Genomic DNA, 25804 nt, shown 5'->3' with positions numbered 1-25804 from the left:
GACCAATGGCAGCCAGAACTCTGCTAGCACTGCATCAAAAATAAAGATCACAGATTTGAGCAAAACGTATAGAATAATAAATAAAGGCATGCTCACTAGATGACCAAATCAACATTCGCACTATAACATTTGTATACAACTATCCAATGAATATTCTGCTTTACCAGTAAGAATAAAAAAAGTGCTATTAGACATAATGTAATAAGACTGCACAGACATTGCAAAAAGACTGCCAACCAACCACTTCATGTATTAAAAAAAACAAAAACACACAATCAACCACTTTACAACTATATCAATAACAGAACAGAAACAAGTGTACAATTACCACAATATGGAAAGTGTAACGCAAAATAAAAATGGTACAACACTACCCCTAACAAAACAAAACAAATGATATGCATGTTCCCCAAAACCTGCTAATGACCAGGGACCAACAACTATACCTCCTCTGCAAACTGCTGTCCCGCCATATTCTAGATTTATAGAGGGGATAATGTAGCATGTGTGGTCATAACAGCTGAATGGCATGGAGGAATTCTGCTAAACGTTATTTTCAAATCCTATGTCAGGTGTTTTGGTGGAGTACACCGAATCAGACTAAAACGTGTCCCCCCCCACAGTGTGTTCTTGGGAGACTTTCCCCGATGACAGCGGCTAAGCACAGTAAAGGTCAGCAACAGCTGCAGGAAGTGGCAAGAAGATGGGGCGCAAGGTCTCCTTTTTTGCTTCTAACCTTTGGTATTTAGCGTTTTATTAGGTGTATATAAAAGGGGGGCTCCGTAATAAGTGGACCTTGCATTTTCATTTAACTGCTTATGTTAATATTTTATTAAAATACTTTCATAAGTCATAACTGTGCAATCCTACATCATTTCATGCCAAGAAAAAAAACAAACCCAGATTAGACTGAAAATATCTGGGCCCAACACCAATCCTCTTGGTACACCGTTGCTTATTTTCAGCCCATTTTGGAACATGCTCTTTACAAATACATATATAATAATCTATTTTCAGTCTAGCCTAGAAATCTGGGAGCGGTCCTAGCAGAGGCAATCAGAGTCACATGTCACCTGAAATCTGTCTGATCTCATAGGTCTGCCATAGATGTTAGTGTTGGGGCATCACAGGATTACAGTTCTTGTCTAAGCATGGGGTTCATAAGACATAAAACGAAGAGGTGGGTGGGGGGATATCACATAAGGAAACCAACAAGGTGATCATTTATAGACTAAATATTCAGATCTCTGCATAGGCCACAAAATAAGTGGTGCTTTTCCATCAGTTCTTTGCCCATGCTAATACATGGTCCTCTCGTGTTTGCATCCTAAAATACAGTACCGGATGATGAAAAAGGAAACACGAACTCAAATTGAACTAAATTAAGAATGTTGGGATATACAAGTCCAGGTTCGGGGGGCAGTCTAGGGCAGGCACAAAAAAAGTTTTAAAACCAATAGCGAGCACCTTCTAAAGCTTAGTTTCCTGAGCTGCTTTGAATCTAACAAGGCTGTGGAAACTACAGGTACACTTTATATAATGTGCTATTTTGTATACAATGATCAGTAAAGAAAGAATGCACCTCCTACCTTTGAGTGTGTAAAAAGAAAAAGCCATGCAATGAAAATCTAAATCGAAAACAAAATGCCATTATACCCTATACTTAGTACGCAATGCAGTCATTACTATTCCAAGAAAATAGCTACAGTTAGACCAAACACATACCAGGCTTCTGAACTATTAGACGCACGCTCCGTGTAACGGTTGGGTTAGGTGTACAAAACCAAACTGCCTCAAAATTAAGCACAGGAAGGGAGGAGGCTTTAAACCCAAACCCAAAGAAAATAACCACAATGGTGTGCAGACAAAGGACAAGATAACAGCACGGGCTGTGGTGATCAGGCAGTGACACACATCACTTTTTTATAACAGAATAATCTTTTCACCACGTAGCTGCAGAAGATTAGAAACAGATAGATATTTAATCTGTTTAAAAAAAAAGAATGACCAAAATATTTTGAAAAAAATGCTGATTTGGTGTAAGGGCCCATTCACACCTATGTGTTGTGTTAATGGCATGGTACCGTGTGATTAACGCACGCCATCGTGCAACGCACCTACTGTTCATTACCGTGCAAGTGCGTTGCCATTCATTTGAATGGTACCCCATTGCACCTCCTGGCCACAATGCGTTGCAACACAGCACCTAAATACCGTGCGCTGTAGAGGAAAAGTATTGTATGCAACGCAAAGTATTGTGCGCCTAACACGATGCATAGGTGCAAACAGGCACTCAAAAAAAAAAAAAAAAAAAAATCAAGAAATTCTGTGTGTCCAATCATACCTTTCTCTGAAAACAAAAATCTTTCAGAACCTAAATGTTTGCAGACTTTTGTGAGGGGGGCACTTTTCAGCCAAAAAAATGGGCTGAAAATCTCGGCTTATACTCGAGTATATACGGTAAATATGAAAAGGAGGAGTTTATACTCTCATGCTTTCTCAAACATTGCATGAAACAAAAAAGTGCACAGAAGAGTCTGGGACAATCATCTTGCACCTTTAGAACAGCAAGGCGCAGAGATTTACACTGCTTACTCAAAGCAGAAAACAGATTTCTTAACCGAGAGGATTAACACATCAAATGTTCAATTTTTTACCCTATTGTAGAGAAATAAGCAATGAAGTCACACTATCTATTCCAATGTGCCTGCACTGGATTATGAAATTGCAGTAAGGCGTGGAAGGTCAGACACCTAAGGGTAAATCACATTCATAGCAGGTTCAGTTTCCTGCCAGCAAACCACAGAACCTTAGACGTCATCTCACTAGTCTCCAAGCTAGTGTGCAGGTTGAGGCTCCTGGTGCAGAAGTGGTCTCTGTACCATTCCCATACTAAATGTCAACTATACCATTAGGGAGACACTAATGCCTGTATATACCCTTTCTAACCCCTCCACGACCCATGACAGGATAATCCCACCAGCATTGTGAAGGGGCTACTCTGTTCATAATTGTAGAGCAAGCGGACGGCTTTACAGAAGCGATTCTGGCTGCTCAGCTGCCACCAGATCGCTTCTACATTCTGGTAAAGCGGCCGCCCCAACCTGTAGGGGCTTTTAAAGTATCGTGTATGGAGTTCTTGGGGTACTGAATTGTCGCAGTTTCACGAAACCACACATGTTGGGTATCTATTTACTCGTTGTAACTTCATCTTTTATATTGTACAAAATGGTTTTGGGGCACTAAATTTATCTTAAGTGCATTTTTCACAAACGTTTTCTGTTTGATAAGTTGTGCTGATGTTATGCAACAAAATATTTGCAACTGCCACCATTTTATTCTACAGGGTCTTGTCTTTGAGAAAATATATAATGTTTGGGGGTTTTAAGTAACTTTCAGCCCTAAAATGTGAAGTAAAACATGTAAAACAAAAAATAAAAAAGGCCTTTGTCCTTAAGGGGTTAATTACTCAAACCCCAACACTGCATTTGACATCAGTTTCTAAAAAGAACTTGGCCACCCCTTCAAGACCAACCTCTTCCTTCATCCTAGTCTCAACAGGTCACCGGCACACACACAGATGAATCACAGTCAGTCACTGTCGCTCTGATGCCTCTGCGAGGTCCCGAAACGCTAGCTTCAGCTTCTAATGACATGCTGCGACATTCTTCAATTAACATATCAAAGAGATATTGTATTCATGTGTGTGTGCCGGTGACCTGTTTAGACTATTCTGAGTTTTGCACGGCGCCATCCGTGTGATCACCATGAGCACCACCACCATTGGAAGGTTGCAGACCGTAAGGAGTGCGTGTGGTTCTTGGAAACAATTCTTCCTTCATCCTGTCATCTGCTCTGGAGACAGAATCTGGTGGTCAACAAGAGACATTTAGTCCCCATTCACACTTTTCATTCCAATAGGTTGCCTTATACGTGGCAAATAAACTTGTGTATCTTTTTGAGCTTTGTGTGCCTTAATAAATAGGAACATGTGTAAATCACAGGGTTTTGTGCACAGTCATGTACTACAGTAACATACACCAGGCCCAATCAAATACAGAAAGGGGCTTACACTTCAGTCCCTGCAGGACTTGCCACTTGCCAGGATACTGAACTGAATATTTAATGCATTCCCAAAACTAAAAGTCTTGAACTTACTCTGAGTTTTTCTAAGGGCCCATTCTCATGGCAGCAGAGACATACAACGCCAAGCAGGGGCATATTTCTGCGGCCAGGTGTCCTAGTTGTTTGCGTACAGCAGCCTGTACAAATGAATGGCAGGCTGACCGATGTCTTAGTTGCACGCAAACAGCTTGCGTTCAGGGCCACTCATCCATTCCTGTATGCTCGGACACACATACCAGTGCCTCTTGACTGTGTACGGCCCTCTGCAGCCATGTGAATGAGCCCTAAAGGAAAACAGTTTGCCATTTGATTTAGAGGTTGGACTTTATCTCCACAACAGAATCCAAAGTTCATTTTGATCTAACAGCCCAGCTGATGTCAGAGACAAACAGCACAATACATATTTCACAGAGTCATTCTGGAATCAGCATTACAAGAAGAGACACTCATTCCACTTACTGCATGTTCCACCGCTGAACATTGGAATTGTTTCAAACATCATCTTGTGAAAGAGAAGTGCCACTGGTCTGTAATCCAAATGATTTTTTAACAAGTAGCTGTAGTAATATACGTAGCGCCTTTGGCTGGGAATTGTCACACCCTAAAAATATAAAAGACGTTAGTTCTGCAGTTTGAACCACACAGCTTTACAACTTCTCTACCTTACTTAACATTTCTTTTATCACACAAGATAGAAATCTATTATAAACACACCTGAGTACACAAGTCACCTATTTAAGACATCTGCAGCAAAGTCAGACAAAGAAATGGACTTTGTCATATTGCTCAAACTAAAGAAATCGTACATAGCTGGAGGGTAATGGCATTGTACAATGGAAATGTAAAATTTAAAGCAAGAAGTACTGGGATGCACCAATTAACCATTTCATGCAAAACACTTTACATTGCATGCAAATTAAAAAAACCTCCCCTGATAAGGAATATCATGAATTCTGTCACTGCATGAACTAAATATGGTTAGGTTTTAGAAAGATGTCCTCTACTGCAAATACATATGAGAACTGTTTTTTCTGACAAATGGTAAACGTTGTTACTAACAGGACAAAAGCCTACCTGGTTAGATATAAAAATGGAATAGATTTCCGCTATTACTTACTGTAAAATATTGTAGGTTAGGGCTAGTTCACACCAGATGCAGTCTGTTCAGTTTGGCAGCTGCATCAAAATTGTGTCACAATGCTCTCCAATGGGATTTCTGGTGTTCTGTTCACAACAGTCAGAAAAAAATACTGCTTGTCTCCTTTGAGCTGCACCTGATCGCAACGGAAAGCATCAAAATGCATCGCACTGCAGCCACACGCAACTATGGCGTGAACTAGCCCTAAAGCTAAATGACACTGCACAAATCAGATAATGCAAGTCCTCCTTGAAGTGTATGTAAACTAACTTCTTTTATGTGCTCCCTATTTTCTATTAAAACTGTTGAACCTACCTACCAGACATCCAGTTCTGTGCACTCAGGTGTTAGCTATAGTGTATAGCAGTCCTATCAGCCCTGCCCACGTTACCTCTGAACTACTACAAATAGAGCAGCAGCAGGGGTGTGAAGGGAAACAAGGCATAAGCCGCTGTGCAGGCCAGCACTAAAGTCAACCTATTGTATTTGCCAGCGTACAGGTTCAATTTCAAGTCCATCATGCAGGCACAGGCCAACCACCAATGCGAGTCTAAACTGGTCAGTGGAGCAAAGGCGGCACACAATTTAAGCACCGGTTTTACAGATATCTGCAGAGGACTGACGTGAAAAAAAAATATATAAAAGGTAATTCTGGTACTTTATAGTAAAACGCTTTCTTGAAGTCACAAGAGGTTAAACGTTTTATTTCTTCACAATTGCATGGCGATCGGATTCAAATATTTGTACACGCTTTAAGATTTCAACTATTTCTAGCAGTAATTTCATTTGGCACAAAAGATCACGTATAAGGGTTGTACACAAACAATACTGACCTTTTTGTCCCTGGTCCGAACCTCTCCATAAAAATCTAATGCCTCTTGTGCCTTTATAAACTTGCCTCGATGTAGCAAATAAGCACAGATCATGACTCCTGTACGACCTTTGCCTGCTTTACAGTGGATTGCTGCTACATTGTCATTTTCACTTAGCCATTGGTCAAGATCTTCACAAAATGGTTTGATTAGCTCTAACTGTGGAGGATTGTGGTCTTCAAAAGGATACTGTGCAACTGTTCAAAGAGAAAAAAAAAAAACACAAGCGTTTTTGCCAATTACTGTACAAATCATTTATTCAGCATCACGGTACTGTTACAAATCAGTAAACACAACAGCATAGAACAGCAATGATGTCACACCTACAACACTCTTATGGCTAAGCGCTTTCAGCTATGTACTGTTCTTACAGTAAAGCTGTACTTTGTGCACAACAATTTAAACAGATTCAATCACCTGCTGTTCTCCCTAGTTGCACCTACCTACCTTCCTACTCTCCATCGCTCTGTTCAGCCACCAGGACTTGGAGCTTACACAGAGCTGAGGATCCCCTACCTGCGCCCACTTGGCAGAGCGATCTATTACAAAGCACAAGCTCTGTTTAAGGAATGGAGCGAGTCAAATGGTCAGATCGGAGGTGAAGTATAAGGCATTATGCATGCTGTCTGCATCCAAGTGCGGCCACCCATACACACATGGATGTGCAGTTCGGGTGTGTGTGACCGTGTACAGGCGCATTCTCCCATAGGGAAGAACAGGCTGCTACGCGCAATCACACGCAGCACCTGTCCCTCACAGGATGGGCCTGTTTACGGGCATGCACTCCACAAGGACATGTACACCCCGTGTGAATGAGGCCTTAGAGGAAAAAGGTATGAAAAGGAGGCACGGGTAAAGCTTTATAGAAGAGAGTGGGGGTACAGAGATCCTTAATCCAGCACCATGTAGTTACTAAGAAGAAAAAAAAAAAAAGGAGTGCCCCAGTCTGTACATAAACATGAAACGGGCTCTCTCTCATCGTTTTTCTTCTATACATTCATTTTAACAATGCTCCACTCGTGGAGCTCATTGCACATTTTTATAGCACACTGTTTTGATTTATAAATGTGGGACGCTTTTGTATTTGTAAAAAGTAGTAGTATGGTCATCATAAGACCATACGGTTTTATTTTCTTAAATAGACCCCCCCAAAAAAAAAAAATCTCTTCTGGATCTTTGGATTACTTTTCCTGTTCATTTATAGAGAGTAAAATCCCTGTGTTAAGATTTACATCACGGTGGCAATTTTCTGGCCGTTTCTTAATGAAGCAACACATGAAGCATGCAGGCCAGTAGTTTCAGTTGTTTGACCAAACACTAGAATGAGGAAGATGTATGCTCTACATGACTTTGAACACACAAGGATTTATTGGCACCAGATGTAGTGGGCAGCATCTCAGAAGCCACGGAACTCCCGGGGATTATCAAGCACCACCGCTTCTAAAGTGGTGGTGAATGGTGCAACAAGTAAAAGAAATCTAGAAACTCTTCCGTCATCAATCTGCAGGAGAACACAACCACTCAAACAAGCACTGCATAATGGCATTCTGGGCACACTACGCATGGAACCTCAAAGGGCTACAGCAGCAGAAGACAAACACAAGGAAATGAGGCTACAGACCAGATAACATCCCTCAAACAGGGACTAAAGACTAAAAAAAAACCATTGCCTGGTGTGATGAATCATTCATGCTGCTGCAAAATGCAGATGGTAAGATCAGAATTTAGAAACAGGAGGAAATAGGTTTGCAGCACAAAATGTGTGGCCCAAAAAAGCCACAATAATTAGGTGATGTATTGAGGAAAAAAGTAACCACTGAGGGTACGTGACAATCATAGGCACAATATCTTTTATAATATGCCATTGTCTGAGTCGTCTGCAAAAAGTGGAGAGACAAAAATAGCACAATATTGCTTTCGGCAATAAAACCAACAGCAAGAAACAAAGGATTCCGAGAGCTCAATTGGTTAGCTAGAGACCACGCAGCAATATATGGCAGCCTTCAGATAAACTATCTGATAAAAGGATGAATCGAATAAGTTCAGTGGGTATCTAAATGTTTTAACCAGTTGCCGTCCGCCCGTTGTAAAAAAACGGACGGACAGCACTGCTGCGTTGGCGGGTTGCCGTCTCCAGATGGCATTTTTTTTTCTGCTCGCGGGCGCGCACGGGCAGAAAAGACCCGACCAATGCAAACACCCGTTGCCGGGTGTTTCACATAGACGATCGGCGGCTCTATAGCCTGCCGATCGTCTATATGTGCTTGTTTTTTCCTGACCCCTCACCTTCAATTCCGGGATCCGCTGCCCCATCTGCGGCCCGGGATCGGGTATTAGATAGTGAGGGGGGGAAAGCAACTCCTATATTTCTAATCTGACAAATTCTATGGATGTTAACAACCCATTGCCGCAGGTTCTTGATGCTCTAAACTATGGCTGCCTAGAATACTCGCAGATCAGCAACAGATTTAAAGCAAGGTTAATAACAAATACAATGCATACAAGTTTCTCAGTTTTATCCCTTAAAAAAAACGCTGCCCAGAAAAATAGCTGGGGACTCAATTTTCCTGTTTGGGCCGACAACTTTTACATGGATATCCCAAGCAGGATTATCGGGCCCTGAATACTGAACTACAAAATGCTTCCTATCCTCACCCCTCTCTCCACATGGAATACATTGATTTCATTCTCAGCAAAACAGTGCTGCTGCCTAGACTCCCAAGAGCCTGCCTACACACTGGGAAAGGGGTTCTTGGGAGATCTAGTTCTGGAGCCTACATCAATTGGAACTGAGCTCCTCAGCAATTGGCCCCTACAGGAATTTTACAAGTCTGGTGATGTCACAGAGTGATAAAAGCTCAAAAGGGGGTGAAAAGGTTTGGGAGTAAATAAGAGCCATGTCTGGAAACATACAAATAATCGGTGTTCTAGACAGGTGCCAAATAGGAAGCTGTCACCAGCACACCAAACGATAACAGCAATTAAGTGCTCATTTATTGACAGACGCTGTCTCATTAGCAAGTGCTTTCGGGGCCACACAGGGTCCCCTTCATCAGGCTCAGAGATGACAGGTGCCAAACACTAATCTTTTGAAGGCAATAGAAACAATTGTACACTGCATTCAAAACAGTGAAGCCATAACATTCATACAAGGAACGTAGTCTACCTATAAAAAAAAACTTTTTTATCCATTCATTTTGTATGTGCCACAATAATCATGCAAACATTATACCATTTTCAATTAAATAAATACACTAATAATTTTAAAACGCACACCAGCTAATCTGCAGCACAGTGGTCTAGTGGTTAGCACTTCTGCCTTGCAGCACTGGGGGTCCTTGGTTGGAATCTCCGCCATGTCACTACCTACAAGGAGTTTGCATGTTCTTGTGTGGGTTTCCTCCGGGTACTCCGGTTTCCTCCCACACTCCAAAGACATACTGGCTCCTGTCTAAATTGGCTCTGTATGTATGCGAGACATACCATAGATTGTAAAGCTCCTTGAGGGCAGGGACTGATGTGAATGTGCACTGTGTACAGTGTTGCATAAATTGTCAGTGCAATATAAATACAAATACAATAAATAAAAACATTTAAAATCTAAAAAATAAATATGCCAACTTAACCCCTTCATGACAGCTAGTTTTCAGTTTGTTTATTTATCTTTGATCGTGCCTAGACGATCAGAACTGATACATTTCACTCAAAAGATACATTGTATCTTTTGAGTGAAATGTACCTAAACATCGGGCTCTCGAGCTGTCAAAACAAATAGCAGAGAGGTGAGTCACTGCTACCTCTCTGCTATTTTCAGCTGTCAAATACAGGATCGCAAATTGCGGCCCTGTATTTGCATGTAACGGCTTCATTCTTTCATTACTGAAAAGAAGTAGCTTCTACAAAAAGATTATTTCATTAATGAATGCCTCAATACTGACTGCTGAGAATCAGCTGTTACCAGCATTACAAAGCCTGATATAACTCGTCACGTACAGTGTACGTGGCCAGTCATATAGGCACAAAGTGCTGGGACGTACACTATACGTCTCCCGTCACGAAGGGGTTAAATATGCCTAGGCTAAAATCATTCCCACTTGCAACATTAAGACAATTGGGCTGACATGCTCTTATAGAACAGTAATGCACCCAAGATGTTTCCTCTTTGACTAGCTATTTAGGATTGGCGAGTCTCTGATCTCAGACCTGCCCAGTATCTCCTCCCAGTACTGCAAACCAGGGCTGGAGAAATCCCAGGAGCCAGGAAGCCAATGCTCCCTAAAAATGACAGCTGGCACCTAAATTGAGGTTTCTCTAGTTGTTGTCAATGGAGCTGGCTCCTAAAATAAGCCATCCTAGCTCCGGAATTCCATACTAATTTGGCTACCCATGAACCTCATAGTGGTCAAGCCTGACCACGCTTGGGTTTTTATTATTCGCGGGAAGAACGAGAATAGGTGGGACATCCAGCTGTGAAGGCGGCATTAGATGAATCCCCAGTGTTACAATCACTTGTTGCCTGGAGTTCTTTAACAAAAGGAGCAAAACCAAAGCTATGCTCTTATTTCAGTAACGGGAAGCTGATGAAATGCTCTGTCAATGTGAGATGGGTTTAGAACGTCTCAGCAAAAATAGATAACTTACCTCTACAGCTAAATTTGTTGGTGTCATAATGTCTTTCAGCACATCTGTAAGAAAGGAGGTAAAGGTAAACTATAGATTACAGTAAAACAAATAAATCACAATTCCTGAAGGGTTTGTTTAACTTTTTAGTGCATCATCTTCCCAAGTATCTTCCCAAACTTCCAGGCCAGCTTTGCCTCCCGCAATCAGACACAAATGCTGTAATCCAGTCACATGTACAGCCCATCCCACTGAATTGTGAAACATGTAGTATGATTATCGGCCATTGAACTACAGTCATTGGTGATCGAACTATATGTTCCACAATGCAAATGGTGTACAAATTCGGAAATGTTGCTCAGACGCGCATCTTGTGATCAGAAGCCTGACATACAGTATAACAGAACAGGGGGGTAAGCACGTTTTTAAGATAAATAAGCCTACACATTATGATTGGCATCTGTTATAGGTGGAATTGTTGCAGAGATTATTTTAAAAGTGATAAAGCGGAACTAACCCTTTCACAAGCAAATGCCAAAGTTTACATATGCTAACACTATCTAAAGTATCCATTTCACAAAAATGTGCTGAAATTGTAAATCAAACTAAATCTATTTAGTAACAAAAGAAAAAAGGGTCTAATTATTTCTAATTTCCATTTGCAGCCAAATCTTGTAGAACACATTACTCTGCATTATTTAAATGGATATGCATTTAAGACCTCAGGCATTGATCTTGGAAAGCTCTCAGAGTGCGAGTGCCATGTGATGTCATTATTGGCTTGGCTCCTTAAGAGGACATCACGTTCAAAATCTGACTTTGGATAGTGGTCTTTGTGAAGGACGTGTCTTCCCATTGTTAGTTCCTTCCTAGTATATGTGTAAGAATGACTGATTTCTCAAGTGCTCACTTATGATCCCAAAAGTTTAGCAAGTGTGCTAATAGTAAGAATATAGGCATTAAACTTATATTTAAAAGCTGAAAAAAAGGCAAATTAAAAAAAAAAAAAAAAAAAACAAAAAAAATTTTAAAAAAAAAAAAAAAAAAAAAAGATACTGAACACTGCAACTCCCATGAACATTGTACAAAAAAAAACCAAAACATTATGTGGCCAGGTCTTTGGGGCTCGGACATGGATGACACTGGATCACCTTTGGCATGACAAAGTAAGTAGGCAGCCCTGGGATTCTGATGCACACACTGTAGAGAATTACACAGTGGCAGGTTGTAGGCTGGTTCACAAAGGATAGTGGAGACGGGACCAGAGGTGCAACTTGTTCAATAAATCAGTTTAAATCAGGGATCACAAATTATCCAAGAACTAATAAAACCGGTATGAAGGGAAATCTGCAATAAACTATGTTACGAGGTCATCTTTAAAAATACCCCAACAGTTAAAGGTCAGTAAATATGATACATCATATGATAAAAGTATCCACATAAGAACCTGATTAAACTTTTTCAAACACATTTTAAAATAGTCAGAAGTGAACATATTTCAAGGCTACAGGCTATGCTGCTTCCACTACATTAGATATCTGGCATGTCCAATCTGACAAAATGACCCACTGTGCAGTCCTCGATTAATTGTGGGTATGTATCCTCACTGACAGACACAAGCCATGCAATAATAAATTAAAGTATGATCACAGACCACAGAGAAAGGACACAGACAGAAAAGCTGTCCGATTTTGCAACACCTGCAAAGTTTTTCATAATGCAGCGCACCACAACACAGGTTACATATCTATGCGCTGTGGAGCACTACAGAAAAAGGTGCTGTTTTTGCTGTATGTGTGCGTAGGGAAAAGAGGTCCCTATCAACAGAAGTGCAGGAGTGAGGATGGCGCTGGGATGGGAGGGGGGGTTGAAGAGAGGTCAGTCAGGAGCAGAGTTTAACATTTAGCTGAAAAAGGGGGAGTGGAACATGGAGAGCAGGAAGAGGGAGTGCTACATGTGTCCTAAGGGTCCCCACACATCTTACGATTATCGTACGATAATATCGCGGGAAATCCCGCGATCGCACGATGTTCGTAAGGTGTGTGGAAGCCGTGCGACCTCTACTACTGTAAGGTCGCACGACTTTAAACATACGGACATGTTTGAAAACCCGCCGAGCATCGTACGATGTTCGGCGGGTTTGTGGCATGTCCGTACGATAACAGCCGCACGGGCCGGTGTGCGCAAGCGCACACTGCCCGTTCGGCATTGCGGTCATCGGAAGCCCGCCCCTCAGGGGGCGTGGCTTGCGATCATCGCAAGTACGATCTGCCTATGCAACACGCGTACGTTTTTTTAAGTACCTTACAACCATCGCAAGACAAAAGTCTTGCGATGGTTGTAAGGTGTGTGCCCAGCCTAAGGATGTAAAGCTCAATGTCTGCAAGGACCCTCCAGTAACCCGAAATGACAAGTGCCTTTTTTACATTATACAGTACATACAGGAAGGATGACAGGTTGTGTGAAAACGTCAGCAGGCTCACCATTTGAAATATAAGCAGCCACTTTTTAATATGCACACACATTTAGTGTATACTTATAATAAATATACAGGCTTTTGGGAGCACGTTGGATCAAACGTAACTGCAAAAACTTTAGGAGAGTGAAATTTATGTTGGATGCTTTTATGGTGAAATCTATATAGAGATTTGTGGACATTTACCTTGCTTTTTGCATACACCAAAATGTGCAGCCCAGTCCTTACAAAAGAAAAAAGCCCCAAGGGTTACACAACACAAAAACTCTGTTCTCAGCTGTGAGGAGAGGCGGAAAACAAACATCCACCTGTGTGATTTCCAGGAGCTTCTCCCAAACGTCCACAAGTCATTACATTGTCCATGCGTTCTATTACCATTCAGCACATGGTCACAGAGCATGAAGTGGGCTTGTTTCCAAGTCATTTAAAAGTAGATCAAGTAACATGAATGCCTGCCAAAATTCCATTTAACCTCGTCACTCCACCAACATAACCAAGCTAACTGAAGTCTCCATTAGGTTCCAACAAATAATTGTTTTGGGCATAGAAGTCAGTAAAACAATACACTTCTAGTTGTTCTACAGAAAGTAAAAGTAAGCCACTTTTTCTTAAAAAGCCATTTGAGATGAAAGTGGAGTTTTGGAAAAGTGGGCATTCTAAATATACACTTGAAAAATACTTACAGATTGTAGATCTTGTAATGGTTTTTATGCTTGGAATCCAAAAACCTTAAAGGCAAAATATGAAGCAGCATTACAATGCAAATAAATGTAATGGATAATACACAAAACTTAACGTAAAATTTGCTTATTCACATATTAGTGCCAACGAAGAAAAAAAATATTTATGGGCAAAATGTGTGCTTTTCAGTGAAAATTGCAGTCTACCCCTTGGCATGATTCACGCCTAATGCACAGTATTGACAAGGTTGTACTTAGTGTTCGAAAAGGATTAAACATGTTGTAATATGCATGCATTCCAAAAATATACAATATGCTTTAAAAAATAAAACACACGCACCTTTATAATGTTAATGTAAACAAAAACCCACAAGCACTTTTATAATGTCAGTGTAGCACAAAACAAAAACAAACCCAACTCCTTTTTCTAACCACAACTAGTGAAATATCTGGTTTACAGGTGAAAAATTAGTTTTTAAAAAAAAGTCACAACTGCAACACAGTTACATTCTGAAGATTCTTATCTTGGTGCTTCTTGTGAGCAGTATCCACACTGCTACACCTTTGTCATTGTACTGGCTGGCTCCCAGCCAAATGTTAGTACTATAAAGTCTGAAAGATGGAGGACAATTGCAAGCACTGAGTGGACAAGTCTGATTGCGTGCAAACTCTGGAGGTGGGTCCCAGCTCCAGAGCAATGGGGCCTTCGTAAGGGAGGATCTAAATGCACCTAAAATCAGAAGTTGTACACATCCTAGACACCACCGATGACATTGTCTTCATTGTTATAAGCAGTTTACTCAAGTTTTAGTTTCATTTCTGCATTGCTTCAGTCTGCACGATTTAAAATTAGATTGTGCTCACAGAAACGATTGAAAGACTTCCTCTATTTCTGAGGCAAGTCCAGAAGGTGGTCAGCAGTAGCAGCCCCTGTATTTCCCTCATATCAAGTTTAAAGAGCAATTGCAGGTACCAGTGGAACCAATCTGGTAACTGCTAATGCTATCCGAAAAGATGGCAACGGAGTGAACACATTTCAACTGCATCACAGTCACTACATAAAAGGTGAAAGTCTTTAATCCGAGCTCTGTGTAACCCACTAGAGTTGGATTCCAGATTGCTGTGCTAAGAAGGTATGTTTCCGGGAACCTGTGAAACATCCTCTCTCTGCTTGCATGATCAGATTCAACATTCCAAGGTAGATCTGAATTTGGTGGCAGAGAGAAACCTTCCTTATACTGCACTAAGATACATCATGCTTTATATAAATATACCCATTATAAGTCCTTGCTGTCTTTTATAAATACTTCTACATTATGTTACTTAAAAAAAAGGGGGGTTCCCAGCACAGACCGTTAACAAAAAGGGACTGGGGTACCAAGCAGGTAGGCTGTAAACCATGTATGCATCAGTATAAAAGGACAACTTCAATAAAAAAAAAAAAATCCACCCAGCCTCCCTCAATCTACTTCTAAGGCCTACTCAAGTCTATGGGAGGTTCGTGCGCAGGCAGCTCTTCAGAGATTTGGACAGTTGCAAACAAAAATGTTATACCGTCCCTCGTACAACCCTGCCTCCAACCGTCATGTTTTGTAAGCAAGCAGTAAACTAGGACAGAAAACAGTGTGGGGTGGAACCTGTGTTCTTCAATGGAATCTAGAAAGATTTTACAGTAAGTACAAGTTCTTGGTCATGTGGGACGTCCCAAAGCAGTCCAACTGAAAAATGAACACAAGCCACGAAGAGTTTCAATATAGATGTGGTATCTTGCTACAAGCGCAGAAGGAATCAACACCTGAACAAGGGCTAGATGGAGAAGACTCAACCAAATAGAAAAATCATCAGTACCAAGGGAATGACACCAAGGATGGACCTGGTGTTCCAGACCAGAACAGATGATCCTAGAAGGTAAAACTAACTACCTGAAGGAGAAGGAGCAATGGGTCTCATCTAGTAAGTGCAGGGCAACCAATCATAAAACTAGTGGGCTTAAAGCTTATGAAATCAAACAGGTAAACCAAGAACATGAACAGAAGAAACAGACTAACCAGCTTAAAGTGACATTAAACCCTCAGATTTTTTAACATAAAACAATACTGTAGTGTGTGCCTTATAGTAATCCATGGTTTCCCTTCTTTGCTGCTCTTCCTTTTAAATCTGTATCTGTTCTCATGCTCTGCAGAACTTCTGTTTTGCAGCAGACTGCCTTGTCTCAGGAATGGATACACGGTGTCTGTGTATAGGTTTGTATAGGCTTGTAACCTGAGCCAGCACTACAGGAAGAGGCCCTGAGCTGCAAAGGGAAGTTCTCCCCAAGCATGAGAAGACATGAGGATTTAAAAAGGAAGAGCAGCAAAGAGAAGGGAAACTACCATGGATTACAGTAAGGCACACATTACAGTATTGGTTTATGTTAAAAAATCTGAGGGTTTAATGTCACTTTAAGGTGGAATGAAGGTCCTTGCCTTAAAAGGAACCCCAGTTGCTTGTATGCACTGCATATTAACCCACAATGGCAATCTTAGCTGCCAAAGCAATCCCCCTCCAGGACTGTGATGTCAGCACTCTCCCCACCCTCCCCATTGGCACTTCCAAATTTCATCCCAGTCTTCCTTTTGGTTTCAAGTCTTCAGCCTGGTGGTGTTTTGCCCCATCTACAGAACTTCTGCACTGAGCTAGATGTACACTCTGACAACAACAGGTATCAGGGAAGATATCTTCAAGGACAGAACATCTACGCTTAAAAGGTGCCGTAAACTTTAACGTTCCTTTTACCTTAGATGCTGCCAAGAGAACATTGCAGCTGTAAAGAAGTGCTTTTCACAGGTGTTCCAAAAGCTCAGGGGTATGAGAGTTTGACCCCGAGATGGTCTCTTAAGAGAGTTAATCCACTCTGACATGGATGCTCAAAATTGGAGTCACTGCCAATAAAGGCCAGACAATTATACTAAATAACTCAAACTGACACCTTAGAATGGAATCCAATTGACAGTCGATGAAATCCTTAAAGGAAAGATCAACTTGGTTTGTTCATTGGGATGGATGACTGGAGCGTCTACAGTGGGCAGAGACTACTTTAACAATCAATTCCCTGTTAAGGGGAAAAAGCTAATTTGCATTTTCAGGAGGGAGCCATGACTCCACAGGTTGTTTCCTGTTCTCAGAAAGGAAAATCTTCCAAACAAAATGTAATGGGAAGGTCTTGGAAGCCACAGCTCTTTAAGACCCCATGCTTGGAAAAGCAGGCTGATCCCCTAACAGGGTAGAACACACTGCACAGATCAAGAACTTGTCCTCAGGGCTTTGTGGAAACCCACTGGGCATCTGGCCTTTGGTAGAGTAGCGCTGCTGGGGAGGGGGATGAAGTATTACTAGCATGATGGTTGATGGGTGGACATTTGCAATATTTGTATACTATTATGCATTTGGTTGGGGATTAATGTCTATTGTATTGGTCTCATCAAAACACTTTTAATATAAGCATGTGGTCCTGAAGAAGCAGTTTTAGCCACAAAACATGCAGAGCAAGAGAGAATTGGTGGTAAAAAAAAAAAAATTAACCTATATGGCACTTGAATAACTAAGCAACAGTTTGGTGGCAACATATTACAATTTTATATTTTCTATGTTGTTGATGTATAATTTACTATTGCCAGTGTTAACTAATAACTATAAAGCCATAAAATATTTGTAATCTTTGACAGGCTACATATGTCAACGGGGATTTCTTAGGATATAACTACATAGAACAACTGCATTCAAGGTACACAAGACTACAGAAAGCGGAGACTGGAAATAGTGGATTGTCTAACTGCGCTTGCTGAAAGAGCGACCAAAAACTGGAGACTTGGGACGTTATAGGAAACGGACAGATCAATCCAATAACAGTTCCTTTACAAATCAATTCTCCCACATCTGCGCGCCATACAGCATCCATACAAATTACTGATACTACATTTGATACGCTTTTCAGCAAGATCCATTGTAAAAACATAAAAAAAAGACATTGAAGGTGCATTCAAACCATGTTGAAAAACGCATGCCAACAGATCTGGTGTAAATGGGGCATAAGCCTCCATTCATACCTAGGCGACAGCATTTCAACGTCTTATAACAAGCGCAACTGCACGCACATCAGCGCACGTTTGTTGGTGTTTTTGAAAGCATCTTTACACACATTTCCAGCTGATTGTGCTACAAAATGCTTGCGCATTTATAGGCATTTCCATTGAAACCTATGGGGCCAAAAGCACAGAAATCTACAGAAAAGTAGCTCAGGTACTTTCTCCAGTGACAGGCTTTTTGCTACAGAACACTCAGATGTGAATAGGGGCCATACAAAACAATGGGAATATTTGTGTTCAGTTTTGAGCTAGGTGTGAACACGGACTACAAGAGCCTAAATAAAAAACCGGAATGGACAGAAAAAGAAAAAGAAAAAAAAAAAAAAAGGACCAAAACCATTTCACTAGCAGAAGCCACTTTAACCTCTTGCCGTCCGCCCGTAGTAAAAAAACAGACGGATGGCACTGCTGCATTTTGCAGAAGTGATGTGTATTACATCACTTCCGCATTCACCTGTCAGTCATCTTGGCTGCTATAGCCAGAGAGAAGAAGCTGATGAAGCTGATGAAGCAGAGATCTGCTTTTTTTGGGGTCCACAGGTGATATTAGGGGTCCTAGAGACCCCTAATGTCTCCATAAAGAGGACCGTCAGTGAGCCTTTTCTATTATATAGGGGGATTGTTATCCCCCTATATAATAATAGCAATAACAATAAGTGCTAAAAAATAAATATAAATAAAAAAAATGTAACATAAAAAAGTAAAAAATAAAAGTCTTGAATACTGAAAAATGGCCTGGATGGGAAGGGGGTTTAACACCGCGGATGTCAACTGGTTAATGAACATTTGACTTAACTAACCTCAGTTAGTAGACAAAACTACTACTGGTTCCCAAGGGTCACACAAGTACCAAAGGGTTGCATGTGGCCCTCCAGGGACTAGTGTTACAATATCTATATGGCCACTGGAGAAAAAAACACTTGGCAAAATGCCACAAAAATAAAAAAAAAGGTTAAAAAAAAATACCACACAGAAAGTTTTTGTTACCTTCCTTTCATTGAAAATACAGTAATACCTTGGTTTACGAGCATAATTCGTTCCGGAAGCATGCTTGTAATCCAAAGCGCTTGTATATCAAAGCGAATTTCCCCATAGGAAATAACAGAGATTCAGATGATTCATTCCACAACCCAAAAATATTCATATACAAATGATTACAATACTGTACTGTAATATAATACTGTACAAAATATAAAGGAAAATAAACCAATTTCCGGTTACCTTCGTGGCTGGTGTGAGGGGAACAAGAGAGAGGAGGATTATTGTGTAGGACAACTTTCACTATTACTAACGGGATCACTGCTATCTCTTGACTCAAAGGAATCTTTTTTTATTTCGTGAAACCTTAAGGAATCTATCCAATGTGACATTGCATTGTCGTTAGACTCATCGCTCGCACTGCTACAGCCTTATTCGGTGGTGCTTGTCTACAAAATTTTGCTCTTATTGCAAGACATTGCTTGTATATCAAGGCAACATTTTTCAGAAATGTTTGCTTGTCTTGCAAAACACTCTCAAACCAAGTTACTTGTAAACCAAGGTATTACTGCATATTAGAAAGGTCATCAACAAAAGTGGGTGAAGTCTTACCCACAGTAGCCTTCAGAAACGCGCGACGGCCGCGCGACTTTACCGCGAATCACGGTAAAAAACGCGTGACAGACGCGCATATGCAATAAGCCTAGGTGTGAACGAGACCTTAGTATAAAATCTGCCCAGGGAGGTATTAAAAAACATTGTCAGATCACGTTTGTAAACGAAATGAAGCAAAACAACAATATTGGCCAGTTATAAATAACCCCCAAGTATCTTAGCAAGACTACAGCAATGAATGAATATAATAGAAAACTGGTTATCAGGTTTTCCAGGAATATCTTCAATGTTGTTAGTTCATGATAAGTTTAATTTCAACCTACTAGGCCTTAGGATGCCATGGCCTAGTCCAGTCATTATTGGCCTGCTAAGTTTCTATTGCACTCTCCTGGCCATGAAGCAGTTAAATTTAGAGCAGCAGAAAAGGTCTTTACTTCCTCTTCATCAGACATGGCTGGGGTATTCAGAAATGTGTTGCAGCACACCCCCGCTCCTGTCTAGACACACTAGGTCCACCACCTCCACACACTTCTGTTTCATCACCTCAAAGCTTTCCTTTACTGGCGACTGTTAACCATTAAAAGTAGATGAATAATATGTATACAAATGTCATGTGGATATGATAAAACTATGGGGACAAGTGTATATTTATGAATTCTACAGCAACTTACATGCAATGCTATTATTCAATCTGAAGGCTGCTGCTCCTTTATTTCAAGGATGACAAATAACTTCCCTAGCCCATTCCATTATCCTTTCCTGACAAAAAGTAAATTCCATAAAGAGGTGTTTTACCTACTCAGCCTACATAGCACTGGCAATATTGAAAAGCCTGGGGACAGTGTGCTAACTAATCGATTTTTAAAATAATCGTTAGCTGCAGCTCTAGACGGAACCTATCTTGGCACATGCACCCAATATTGCCCTCTATGGCTGGACCCTGAGCATGTACTCTGAATGGAATGGCATGGCTTTTTATCCAATGAGTATAATGGAAAGCCCACCAGCTTGCAAAGAGATAGAACTTCAATTACCCTCCATACATGCAGGTACACACTCCCATTTATTGGGCGTTTGCAGTAAATTTTGATTTTATATGGGAACGTCAGTTACTGGAACAGTTCCGGCCAGAAAAAATGCTGCCACTTTGGGCTGGGTCAGAACACCCCGATACAAACATTAATCCCAGCGCAATGCAGAATAAGACTACCTATTCACAAGTGAGACAATCTTCTTCTAAGTAGACCTAGTTTGATTATAGCTAGAACAAAGGCATGCAGGAACCACCAGCCTAATGACGCGATTTACCATGGATGGCATTTTGGTGCCTTTGTATAGCTACACATCCTGTTAGAAAATGAAGGAAGTTGTTTAGACAATGCAATCTGGGTCACATCTAGTTCACTTGCAGCCATTTGGTTACAAAAAAAGCAAAAAGGTACAATTATTATTTTTTTCTTAACAGAAGGAGGAAAAAATATGTACAATAGCAATTCATAATTGAAGAAATGGAAAATGAGATTTCTGAGCAGCTCAACAGTCCCACATATCATCACCCTGTAGAGTTATACTAGACAAATGTGCACACAGATGAATCCATTTAAAAATGCAAATGTGTAGTCTTCTACAAGCTAGCACTGTTCATATCTTTGTGTGAGAACTGCTGCGTCAGCGTTCCAACATGGCAATAAAGAGATATGATCAGCTGGAAGACAGCGATAACAGGAGTGAAGAGAGGCACTTTTAACTGAACAAGTTACAGCCGAATTTCAAACAATGAGCTAAACAAATGTTAAATACAACTATGGGAACTCTTCTGTCAAAGGACATGCATCTCTATCCACCCAGTTGATAGAGTAACGCAGATCTGCCAGACAGCACGGGCACGTTTGCTCTCTATTGCGGTTAAGCAATTCTGCTTAGTGATCACCCTGGAACCAGATGTTAACTAGACAGTGAAGGAATAGGAGTCAGTCAGTCTCATGAGCTCCTCCCTCTGCTCTCTATCAGCATGCTTCTTGACATTAAGGTCTCGTTCACACCTAGGCGTATTGCATATGCGCGTCTGTCACGCGTTTTTCTTAACCGCGATTCGCGGTAAAAAAGTTGCGCGTTTCCGAAGGCTACTTGGCTGTATCCCAATGGAAACGCGCAACAAAACGGCCCAAAGTAGTACCTGTACCTTTTCAGGCGTGGGCCGTTTTGTAGCGCGTTAGGGACGGGCGGAAATACGCCAAGGTGGGAACGAGACCATTGAATACAATGGGATTTATATTTTTGAGCGTTTTGTAGGGCGTTCGTCGAGCGTAGAACGCGCTACAAAGCGTTCAGGTGTGAACGAGGGCTAAATGTTCATATAGAACACATGGCTGTATTCTAGTGCTGGTCCTTACTCTGACTTCTAATGTTCAGGGTATTACATTATCTAATGTTTGGGGCTAACAGTAAGTATAGATTAGGCACTTAAACTAATTGCATTAAAAAACAAAAATGATTTTTAACAAAAATATTACTACATTGATGTCTGTGCCAGCGAATGTAGACATGCTAACCCAATCAGCTCCTCACATGGGAACCACATTTGTATAAAATTAAAAACACAAAATACATTTTAGGAAAAGGCACAGACACTTACCTTACAACATCATCTATATTGTTTCTGTATACACCTTCAAGTCTTTCTGCTGGAAATCCCATGGCAATTATGTTTGGATAAATATCTAAAGATTTCTGTCAAGGTAACTAACAAAATTACATTGATGAGCTAAAATAGGGAAGAACATTTTCATTACCGAGCCAATAAACAAAAGCAGAGGGAGAACCATGTTTATAAAAAAACAACTCATCACTTATAGAATGATACAATTAAAAGGAAACTTGTCGAAACAATAAAGGCTGCTGCTCATGTCCTTCTGAAAATTGTACATGCCTGGCTGTTTCTAGATTCAATGTCTTCTACATCACTGGCCCTGAACACATCCAGCAAGTTAAAACAGGGAGGGGGATAGATATATACACAAAAAAATCCTGAAAATAACAAACCAGCCAAAACTCATGCCCACAGACCAAAAAAACTGTGTAATGGGCTTAATGATTTGTGAACACTGTCAACACACAAAGCCCTTACCTTACCAGATGATCAATGGCTAGAAATGAGTCCCAAAACATAGTTTCACTCTATTACTAGTTGCTTAGCAGTAGGGATGAGCTCAGGTTCGGATAAGACTTGGTCCAAACCCAAGTCCCACACAACATGGAAGGAAGCTTCTTCCGTGCCGCCCAATCAGCTGCAGGCTGAGAATTTCCTGTTTGCAGCGTGATGTAAACAAAGGAGCGGGGGCGCGGTGACATCACTGGCCCTATTGGGATACAGGGCTATGTTAGATAAATTACATTTACCCAATAATACCATGTGGCAACATAAGGTGTATGACAGGGATGGCCAAACTGCGGTCCTCAAGCTATAGTGGCTATGAGGCTTTGCAAGATTCTCACAACACCAGACATGACTCCCAAAGAGAGATGCTTCATGGGATGTTGTGGTTTCACCACAGCTGGAGGGCCAGAGTTTGGCCATCCCTGGTGTATGATGTCAGTACAAGCATTCTGCCCCCGTTTATGGTTAGCAGAGGTGGGACATGCCTCAACCCAAAGCTGATTGAGCGGATGGCCCATGTACCTTCTCTATGTATAAGCTCAGTGCGAACCTGTGCTGATCCCTACTTAGCAGCAGTGCTAACAGACCCTGAAGTAGTAAGCAGAGTGCAGAGACTGAAGAAATGTAAAGCCCAACTGAAGTTTAGTTTAAATTCCAGATGCATTAAACAAAAAGGTGTGCTAGAGGAGATGCAGAGTTTTACCTCTTACAAGTTACGAACGGCATTGTCATTTAAAAAAAAAACTGCAGCCAAATCAATAAAAAGTTGGGACAGGAACCGGTCTTTAGCGCTTCGCTACCCGAGCAACTTTTTTTTCCGCACACATTAAAAATCTGAATTTTAAGCTAGAAAATTACTTCAAACTCCAACTATTGATTTTTCGGAACGCACAGGCCATATACAACAGTGGTAGTTGCAACTTTTTATGTCGCATGATATTTGTACAACTATCAAATCTATACGGTCAGTAAAAAACACAAAACATTTTAGTGCTTTCCAATGTCTTTATAACAATCATAGATAAAGGTTATGTTGAGTATATGGAGTATATAGATGCCAAATATGTTAAGCCTCAAAACTGAGCTCCCGCAAACCCAAAATAATCAACACATGATTTCAATGCTTTTATAGCTCTTCTATTCAGCATTATCCATAAAATACGGACCTAGAATTATTTCTTGCACTCCAGCATGCACTGTGATGTGTGTGTGTTTAAATGTGCATTTGCGTTCGTATGTGTACATGTGGCCTGATGAGGGGATTGAAAAACCCTTGATTTTTTCTTGTTTTACCCAATTCAGGGCAGGACGCAGGGACATTCATCTAGAACCCTAAACTGATTAAATACACCATGTAATTTGTAACAGATGATCAATTCTTTGAAAATATGGTATCTAATGACTACAAGATTATACCGGGGGGAAAAAAAGCGAGAGAAAACGAGTGCCAGCTTACCAGAACAAACATTGTGACATAGATCGGGGTGGACAAATCCATATGGAATTCAGGAGCCAGAAGGATATATTTTTTTTTTTTGGAGCCAGCTCCATTGACAACTAGACAAAACCTCAACAGTTATGTGTCAGATGTAATTAAGAAACATTGACAACCTGGCTCCTGGGATTTGCCCAGCCATAGATGAACATTTCCAATGCTCAATAAGGTTTCAGCTGAAATGATGAGAAATATTTATCCACCTACAATAACAAAACACAATAAAAGGAATCTGGTATGACCTATACACTAATATACCTTTCAACAGAACCGCTGTGTTAAAACCTGTATTGTTATAGCAAAATGTTCTTCACACCTATACTCAAATCCAAACTGAGTGTTTTGCAGAGGCTGCGATAGGAGGAGGAATGGTGGGGGAATGCTGTAAAGGCAAGTATCAAGTGGCCATGTGAGACACTAAGAGACCCTGTCACCATGCCCATTCAGGGAAGAGAGTGATGTGGTTGGTTTCAAGTTTGAGGTTAGAAAAATGTTTATACAGGTGGCCAAATCGTATTGAACAATCCAACAATTCAGCATGCTCACCCCAAATCCAATGGATTCATAACATTTGAATAGAGCTCCGAAAAAACATCGACTGGATACTTTAGAATTTGTGTCAGAACAAATTTCAAAGTAGGCAACATACATCACAATCCAATAGCACAACCACATGAAGGTTTATGAAGAACCATGCAGTGATTTACACAAGACCAAAAAGAAAAAGCTACAGAGTATATTATGTGTGTGTAAAGATAGCATCAGTAGTCGTGTTAAAATAAAAAGCTGAAAACTGATGTCCAATCAGAGGTCACATTTTACAGTTACACCAGATCAGAAAGAAAAAAAATACTTATAACTTTTCCATCATTCTGAAACTATTTAAAGGAATGTATGTGTATATTTCATTGCAAAGTACTGGGAGAGCAGAAACAAGGACATAATCCTCGCCTTACCTGCTTACTGACAAGTGAAAGTTGTAATATGCGCAATGCCAATTTGATGTTACTCAGAATCAGAAGCATCCTAAAACAACCACATTACTAACATACAAAAAAAATACATTGATCCGACGCTGAACCAGTAATGAACTCCTCAGGTTCTGCAGAGAGAGACGTTTGAGTACAAGCACAAGGGATATAAAGCAGTGTCTGTTCTCAGTCATGGTGCAGACTTTCAGCAGTATCTCCTCTTTCAACAGTGAACACTTTGTGCTTAGGATACCACAGCTAGGCCAAGGAAAACGCCTTTGGTATTTTCAGCATAGGGGATATATTCATGGTGTCTGCCAAGCTCATTTCTGAAGTGACTGTACTTGAAAAAAAGCACTGCTATACTCTAAACTTCAAATCCTGGGGCAGGAAATAATCCTTTTTGGCTTGAAACTCTTATAGAAATGTTCTTTGAAGAATGCCTGTTTCACTCAGTAAGCAATGGAGAGAGCACTTGTAGATCATACATTACAAGGTTGGGAAAAAGGAATTAAAGAGACCTGAACACAAAAAAAAACAAAAAAAAAAAAAA

The 25804-nt window shown here is 40.7% G+C and overlaps 1 protein-coding gene across 1 annotated transcript in view; it reads right to left on the bottom strand.

Annotated features, from left to right (window-relative positions):
• PTEN (phosphatase and tensin homolog) overlaps positions 1 to 25804 on the bottom strand; it is a 65335-nt gene that overhangs the window by 8926 nt on the left and 30605 nt on the right. Inside the window, exons 5-9 of the mRNA XM_018558751.1 lie at positions 22264 to 22348; positions 13915 to 13959; positions 10777 to 10820; positions 6097 to 6332; positions 4585 to 4726 (exon numbers count right to left, since the gene is read on the bottom strand). Coding sequence (XP_018414253.1) covers positions 4585 to 4726; positions 6097 to 6332; positions 10777 to 10820; positions 13915 to 13959; positions 22264 to 22348 — 552 coding nt within the window. The remainder of the gene's footprint in view (positions 1 to 4584; positions 4727 to 6096; positions 6333 to 10776; positions 10821 to 13914; positions 13960 to 22263; positions 22349 to 25804) is intronic.

The sequence above is a fragment of the Nanorana parkeri genome, unplaced genomic scaffold (assembly GCF_000935625.1).
Source record: "Nanorana parkeri isolate BGI_ZX_2015 unplaced genomic scaffold, ASM93562v1 scaffold356, whole genome shotgun sequence".
In the NCBI taxonomy this organism is placed as follows: Eukaryota; Metazoa; Chordata; class Amphibia; order Anura; family Dicroglossidae; genus Nanorana; species Nanorana parkeri.
Note: the sequence above shows the minus strand (reverse complement) of the source record. Positions and strands in the feature narration are given on the sequence as shown.